We start from the raw sequence: 8,706 nt of genomic DNA, 5'->3' as shown, positions 1-8,706 counted from the left end.
TCACAATGCAACATACACACATTACACATGATAATGACGACAATAATCGTAGTAGTGGGGTGCTGTTTAGAGATGTCAATTTTGAGATAACTGATTTTTAAATATTGACCAATCAGTGCCGGGGATAGAGGTAGGGTGTTAGACAGAGCATTCCTAATTCCTATATACACACCTTTTTTTAAAGCAAATTATGATACCTATTGTTTAAAACAATTTTATTGATGCGAATATGCCACTATACATCGATTTCATGACTTTTTGCTTATTTTAGAAATTTCATGGCTCTTAGCTTATTTTAGAAATGTCATGACTTTTAGATCATATATCCCAATATATGGAAAATTATTTTCCCATCAATCATCCTCTTCCCTATAACTTCGTTATAAATTCAGAAGGATAAATATTGGCCTTGATTTAATGGTCCATTCTGATATATTTTCCAAGAAATTGAAGAAGTTTGGACTGTCGCAGTCCTTTTTGGTTAGTGGAAACAACAAAGACTGCAGTTCAGGATGAGCCAATTAAACATGGCTAGAAACCATCAAACCATACACCGGCAGATAAAAAGATATCTTTTCTTCATTCTGTCATTACCATTTGGCGAAAGCTAAAGCCGCTACAACAACAACAATAACAACAAGAGGAAATGAGTTCCTATAAAGGTGTTTTTGAACCGCGCTTCTATTGTTATGCCGTGTCCTCTTCAATCTACAATGGCAAACATTTTCGATGGTCAGAGTTTAGAGCCTAAACACGTTTTTTGGACTGTCGCAGTCCTTTTTGGTTAGTGGAAACAACAAAGACTGCAGTTCAGGATGAGGGATGAGCCAATTAAACATGGCTAGAAACTATCATACCATACACCGGTAGATAAAAAGATAGGTATCTTTTCTTCATTCTGCCATTACCATTTGGCGAAAGCTAAAGCCGCTACAACAACAACAACAGAAATAGATTGCAACAACAACAACAACAACAACAACAACAACAACAACAACAACAACAACAACAAAAACACCAACAACAAAAATAGATTGATTAGGTATTTCTAATCTATTCAAATTTTTCTTGGTCCAGGTAGTTCTGCACACGTCGGAGGTGGGTCTCATCACATCTCAGATCCTCTCGTGATTTTGTTCGCGGATTTGGCGATTATGTTCGCGGGTTTCGCGATTATATTCGCGGATTTCGCGATTATGTTCGCGGAACGAGATCTAAACATGGAAACTTGATCTGCTCGTACTCGGATCTCGCTTAAGCTTCCTAAACCGTGCAAGCGAATATCGAATAACAGATTATGGCGAGCAGTGGCGGCTAAACGATGGGGTGCTGTTTAGAGATGTCAATTTTGAGATAACTGATTTTTAAATATTGACCAATCAGTGCCGGGGATAGAGGTAGGGTGTTAGACAGAGCATTCCTAATTCCTATATACACACCTTTTTTTAAAGCAAATTATGATACCTATTGTTTAAAACAATTTTATTGATGCGAATATGCCACTATACATCAATTTCATGACTTTTTGCTTATTTTAGAAATTTCATGGCTTTTAGCTTATTTTAGAAATGTCATAACTTTTAGATCATATATCCCAATATATGGAAAATTATTTTTCCATCAATCATCCTCTTCCCTATAACTTCGTTATAGATTCAGAAGGATAAATATTGGCCTTGATTTAATGGTCCATTCTGATATATTTTCCAAGAAATTGAAAAAGAATCTTTCTTTTTTGCAGCCTTGAGCCGCCACTGATATCAAAATGGGAGATGAATAGGATAGGAGATATTTAATACCCAACATAGTGAAGCTAGATGATGTTTACTGTAGTTCTGTACGTAGGAGAGAAGTACGAACTAGAAGATTTGTTTACGATCATAGAAAAAGAACTGTGGTTGACCCGTCCTTTGTACGGGACCACCACACACACGCACACCACCACCACAACCATCACACTACACACACACCCTAGGATAGGAGATATTTAATACCCAACATAGTGAAGCTAGATGATGTTTACTGTGGTTCTGTACGTAGGAGAGAAGTACGAACTAGAAGATTTGTTTACGATCATAGAAAAAGACCTGTGGTTGACCCGTCCTTTGTACGGGACCACCACACACACGCACACCACCACCACATCCATCACACTACACACACACACCCATCAAACCACACACACACACACACGGTTGCGCTTCGCGCTCCCTGACATGTCCTACAGTGCAGCATAATAGACTATTGCACCCTTTTGGGTCACTAGGAAGCTATTTGCTATGAAAACTCATTTTGATATGTTTATTTCTTTGTTCAGGAGAGAAGTACGAACTAGAAGATTTGTTTACGATCATAGAAAAAGAACTGTGGTTGACCCGTCCTTTGTACGGGACCACCACACACGCACACCACCACCACACCCATCACACCACACACACCCATCACACCACACACACCCATCAAACCACACACACACACACGGTCGCGCTACGCGCTCCCTGACATGTCCTACAGTGCAGCACTGCAGCATAATAGACTATTGCACCCTTTTGGGTCACTAGGAAGCTATTTGCTATGAAAACTCATTTTGATATTTATTTCTTTGTTCCCAGGTGCTGACTGCCAACATAGGAACAATCCTGGATCTCTACGGGGTCGAGAAGGGACTAGAACATTTCAGAAGTACTCTCGATTTGAACTTTCACCACTTCAAGTATTATCTGCTCAAAGAGGTAAATCCGTACCTATATCAATAGGACGCGGGATCGATTCCCGCCCGGGGTGGATTTTATCCTAAACACTTTACTTAGAAGATCTTGGAGCAGCGAGTGCTCGGCTCTTGACGCTACATCTCCAATAAATAAGGTTCGTTCTCAGAACGGCTTTTTCCCCATCCAGTCCTCCTCTCTTTGATTTCGGGACGATAAGACCTCCGTTTTTACAGTTGCCTCTTTCAAAAGATCTTTAAAAAAGTAAAAATTAATAGCGCATAAAAACGAATAGCTCATCATCTCATCAATAAAGGGAACTTGGCTAAAATTATTTATCATATTCTAAGCTAAAAAGTTTCTGTTTCTACAATTTGGCCCTTAAAACGTTTTAAACGAAAATAATAACTATTCATCACCAGCTTTTAAAACTTCATGACAATTGACACACTAACCTTGTTTTTTGCTAAGTAGATTTACTGCTCCAACGTTAATTACATTTCGCCGTCTTAATTATTTTCCCTCGCTCCCTTCCCTGCCTCTCTTTCTCCTTTCCTTTCTTTCTCTCTTCCTTTCTCCCATTTTCTTTCCTGACACTCTCTCACCCTCTCCTTTTCTCTCCCTTATCCCTGTGACTCTCTCTTTTACCCTCCCTTTCCTTTCCATTAGCCCCATCTCTCCCTTTGTTGTCTCTTTCTCTCTCTCCTTCTTTTCTCCATTATTCCTCCCTCTTTCTCCTATGTCTTATTCTTGCCAATCTACAATCTACCCATCTCTCTCCCTCTCCTTTCTCTTCCTGTTCCGTCCTTCCTATTAGCCTTCTCTCTCTCTCTCTCTCTTCTGCTAATTTTCTCTCCTTCTTCCTTTCTCTCGTTATCTTTTCCAGTCTCCCTTTCCTTTATTTTCTTCTCTCCTTCCTTTCACCCTGTGCTTCCTTCTCCCTCTCTTCTTCTCTCTCTTCCTTCTTCCTTTCCATTGTCACTTTCTTTCCCTCTCTTTCCCTTCCTTCTCTTCTTCTTTCCCCTTCTATCTCCATCGCCTCCTACCCGTCTTCCTTGTTGTTCTGCTTTATTCTCATCTCTTTTACTTTTTTTTTTCTTAATTTTCTGCATATTTAATCTTATTCATTCAGTGTTGTCCCTGGATTTTTGTTCTTCTTCTTCTTCTTCTGCTTCCTCCTCTTCTTCGTTTTTCCTCTCTTTCTCCTTTCCTTTCTATCTCTCTTCCTTTCTCCCATTTTCTTTCCTGACACTCTCTCACCCTCTCCTTTTCTCTTCCTTATCCCTGTGACTCTCTCTTTTACCCTCCCTTTCCTTTCCATTAGCCCCATCTCTCCCTTTGTTGTCTCTTTATCTCTCTCCTTCTTTTCTCCATTATTCCTCCCTCTTTCTCCTATGTCTTATTCTGATTTACTGCTCCAACGTTAATTACATTTCGCCGTCTTAATTATTTTCCCTCGCTCCCTTCCCTGCCTCTCTTTCTCCTTTCCTTTCTTTCTCTCTTCCTTTCTCCCATTTTCTTTCCTGACACTCTCTCACCCTCTCCTTTTCTCTCCCTTATCCCTGTGACTCTCTCTTTTACCCTCCCTTTCCTTTCCATTAGCCCCATCTCTCCCTTTGTTGTCTCTTTCTCTCTCTCCTTCTTTTCTCCATTATTCCTCCCTCTTTCTCCTATGTCTTATTCTTGCCAATCTACAATCTACCCATCTCTCTCCCTCTCCTTTCTCTTCCTGTTCCGTCCTTCCTATTAGCCTTCTCTCTCTTCTGCTAATTTTCTCTCCTTCTTCCTTTCCCTCGTTATCTTTTCCAGTCTCCCTTTCCTTTATTTTCTTCTCTCCTTCCTTTCACCCTGTGCTTCCTTCTCCCTCTCCTCTTCTCTCTCTTCCTTCTTCCTTTCCTTTCTTGCCAATCTACAATCTACCCATCTCTCTCCCTCTCCTTTCTCTTCCTGTTCCGTCCTTCCTATTAGCCTTCTCTCTCTCTCTCTTCTGCTAATTTTCTCTCCTTCTTCCTTTCCCTCGTTATCTTTTCCAGTCTCCCTTTCCTTTCTTTTCTCCTTCCTTTCACCCTGTGCTTCCTTCTCCCTCTCCTCTTCTCTCTCTTCCTTCTTCCTTTCCATTGTCACTTTCTTTCCCTCTCTTTCTCTTCTTCTTTCCCCTTCTATCTCCATCGCCTCCTACCCGTCTTCCTTGTTGTTCTGCTTTATTCTCATCTCTTTTACTTTTTTTTTTAAATTTTCTGCATATTTAATCTTATTCATTCAGTGTTGTCTCTGGATTTTTGTTCTTCTTCTTCTGCTTCCTCCTCTTCTTCTTCTTTTTTTTTCTTGCTTCATTTTTCCTAATTCGTTCATTAATGCTGGGAGAGGACAACGAATTACACATAACAAAGGCTCAAGGACAATTTAAAGTGATTACTTCTTCCTTTTCTTTTTCCTTTTCCCCTTCTTGTTCTGTTGTTTCTTCTTCTTTCTCTTTTTCTTTTTAATTATTCTTCCTCTTCTTTTCCCCTCCATCTCCTTTTTCTTGTTCTTTTTTTTCTTCTCCCTCCTGTTCTTTCTTCTTATTATTTCTCGCCCATTTCTTCTTCTTATTCTTGTTCCTCTGATTCTCAATCTTCTTCATCATCCTCTTTTTCCAAGAAGAATCTTGTTATTTTCCTTCCACATCTGCTCGTTTCTTCTCATTTCTCTTCTTCTTCTTCTTCTTTTCTCGGATGGTCAATTCATCACATCCTCTTCTTGTACCATTCTTCTTCTTCTTCATACTTTGTGCCCGCTATTCACTTCTGAAAGCTCGAGAGACAATTGTGTAAGAAAGCTGAAAGCATTTTAAATTAAGACAACTGTAATGGTAGTTTTTAGCTCCTTTGTCCTCACGAGGCTGTAACTACACCCCAAAATATCTACGGTCTCCTAAGAAAAAAGTGAGTCTCAACCACCACCTTCTTCTTCTTTTCAAGGCAAAAATGGCAACTCTATACAATCCGGCACATTATGTAAGAGAAAAACACATGAGGCATCCAAGTACATAAGCGAAAAAATAAATAGAGCCACATCAGTGACTTAGCTGTAGGGATTGTCAGTGGTAATTTCAGTTAGTCATCTGTCCTATTTATAAGGATTTAGGATCTGACTCAATGGCTGAGTAGTTCACTAAAAAGATTGGGTAGTTATTCTTTATACTTCACTCATAGTTTGCAAAAATCAAATCTCGATTAAAGTATTAAAGTAGGTAGCTACAAAATGTCCTCACAAGGCTGAGTGCACCACGAAATCCAAGCACAGAGCCGAAAAAAATTGACCCCACCGGGAATCGAACCTGCGACCTCCGGAGTGCCCTCAAATTAACAGTCACTCCTCGTCCGCAGGTATTCTCATCGGTGCCCGACATTCACTCCTTCGCGGAACTCCGCGCGTACGAGGGCAAGATTGATGAAATCTGCTGGCTCATCTGCAAGAAGCACTATCTGGAAAGTAGGGGCGACAAATCCGCCGCCAATGCCGCCATTCTGCCCGATACGTGTGTGTATCAGTTGTTCCGGGTGTTCTGTCTGTTAGCGGACCTTATACCGGACAGCGAAAACGGAGACGTTGTGCAGGTAAGTAGTAGGGCCGTATTGAGGGGAAGCCGAGGTTGGATAAGGCCCTGGTAAGTAGCGCTATCTTATGGTGGGTCCAGACTTGTGCAATGCAACGTGTAATGCAATGAAATTCGTTAGTTTGGACGTGTTTGAGAGAGTTGCAGCAAAGTTTTTTGAACATTGCAGCAAACGTTTGTGGGTATCCGAGAGTGCGTTTCTCGTGGTGGGTCCAGACTTGTGCAATGCAACGTGCAGAGCAACGTGCAAAGCATTTCTTTGCATTGCACATTGCATTGCACAAGTCTGGACCCACCATAACGGAGGAAAAGATCTCTTTAGAGGGATTAATATTATAAGCAGCGCTGTATAGGGAAAGGTATAAGCAGTACCATCTCGTGGAGGAAATGAGTTCCTATAAAGGTGTTTTTGAACCGCGCTTCTATTGTTATGCCGTGTCCTCTTCAATCTACAATGGCAAACATTTTCCATGTATATTATAAGCAGCGCTGTATAGGGAAAGGTATAAGCAGTACCATCTCGTGGAGGAAATGAGTTCCTATAAAGGTGTTTTTGAACCGCACTTCTATTGTTATGCCATGTCCTCTTCAATCTACAATGGCAAACATTTTCGATGGTCAGAGTTTAGAGCCAAAACACGTTTTTTGGACTGTCGCAGTCCTTTTTGGTTAGTGGAAACAACAAAGACTGCAGTTCAGGATGAGCCAATTAAACATGGCTAGAAACCATCATACCATACACCGGCAGATAAAAAGATATCTTTTCTTCATTCTGCCATTACCATTTGGCGAAAGCTAAAGCCGCTACAACAACAACAACAACAACAACAACAACAACAAAAATAGATTGATTAGGTATTTCTAATCTATTCAAATTTTTCTTGGTCCAGGTAGTTCTGCACACGTCAGAGGTGGGTCTCATCACGTCCCAAATCCTCTCGTCCCTCGGGTCCGAATGGGACCAGCCCACTTTCGACCAAATCACGACCAACATCCCCGGGTTCAAATTCTCCACCTTCCTCACTCTCCTGGAGAGCCGGTTCCTCAGTCACGTGGACAGGGCAGGGCTGGTCGAAGCCGTGACCGGACTGTCCCAGACGTTCATCGAAGATGTCATCAAGAAGGTAAGTCCAGCCCTGGTTGTATTTTTCTTTCGGCCTTCGGGGACCTACAGTGGATTTCACCAATTTATTATTTTAGTTCCAAGAAGGCCTATTAATTAATAACAGTTTGTTAAGTTCCATTTGATTTGTGCAGGCTTAACAGGGCTGTTAAGGTAACAGGCTGTTAGGGGATATGAGATATTTTGTTCCTAAAACGGGTGTTAAACCGGGTTTGAACTCCGATAGTGCCTGGCCATTAATGTAACGAAGATTTCTTAAGCCGAACAATAAGGGAAACAGTGGCGTAGCGTGGTCTAAAGTCAAGTGTAAGGCGTGTACCACATCTCAGATCCTCTCGTCCCTCGGGTCCGAATGGGACCAGCCCACTTTCGACCAAATCACGACCAACATCCCCGGGTTCAAATTCTCCACCTTCCTCACTCTCCTGGAGAGCCGGTTCCTCAGTCACGTGGACAGGGCAGGGCTGGTCGAAGCCGTGACCGGACTGTCCCAGACGTTCATCGAAGATGTCATCAAGAAGGTAAGTCCAGCCCTGGTTGTATTTTTCTTTCGGGCTTCGGGGACCTGGTCGAAGCCGTGACCGGACTGTCCCAGACGTTCATCGAAGATGTCATCAAGAAGGTAAGTCCAGCCCTGGTTGTATTTTTCTTTCGGCCTTCGGGGACCTACAGTGGATTTCACCAATTTATTATTTTAGTTCCAAGAAGGCCTATTAATTAATAACAGTTTGTTAAGTTCCATTTGATTTGTGTCGGGGACCTACAGTGGATTTCACCAATTTATTATTTTAGTTCCAAGAAGGCCTATTAATTAAGCTAACAGTTTGTTAAGTTCCATTTCATTTGTACAGGCTTAACAGGGCTAGTTAAGGTAACAGGCTGTTAGGGGATACTTTGTTCATAAAACGGGGTGTTAAACCGGGTTTGAACTCCGATAGTGCCTGGCCATTAATGTAACGAAGATTTCTTAAACCAGGCTGTTAGGGGATATGAGATATTTTGTTCCTAAAACGGGTGTTAAACCGGGTTTGAACTCCGATAGTGCCTGGCCATTAATGTAACGCAGATTTCTTAAGCCGAACAATAAGGGAAATGTAATCTATTTCAAATCTCTTACAAAATGCACCTTGCATTATCTAATGCTATCTCATAATATCCTACTTTATCTGATATTAGCTATCAAAAATATACGTTTCTTATCTGATACATAACTGAAAAAAAAAAGGATTCCCTCATCTGATGATAACTGCAAAAATTACTTCCATTTGATAACTACA

At 41.2% G+C, this 8,706-nt stretch overlaps 1 protein-coding gene across 1 annotated transcript; it reads left to right on the top strand.

Annotated features, from left to right (window-relative positions):
- Positions 1 to 417: 417 nt before the first annotated feature.
- On the top strand, positions 418 to 7,950 carry LOC103518593 (the record flags this gene model as incomplete). Its single annotated transcript, XM_026830351.1, has 6 exons — positions 418 to 480; positions 1,078 to 1,098; positions 2,613 to 2,732; positions 6,077 to 6,307; positions 7,197 to 7,445; positions 7,702 to 7,950. Coding segments are annotated over exons 1-6 (933 nt in total), but the record flags the coding sequence as incomplete, so codon positions are not given.
- Between the last annotated feature and the right edge of the window lie 756 nt (positions 7,951 to 8,706).

This window comes from Diaphorina citri, unplaced genomic scaffold (assembly GCF_000475195.1).
Source record: "Diaphorina citri unplaced genomic scaffold, Diaci psyllid genome assembly version 1.1 scaffold2265, whole genome shotgun sequence".
NCBI lineage: Eukaryota > Metazoa > Arthropoda > Insecta > Hemiptera > Psyllidae > Diaphorina > Diaphorina citri.
Note: the sequence above shows the minus strand (reverse complement) of the source record. Positions and strands in the feature narration are given on the sequence as shown.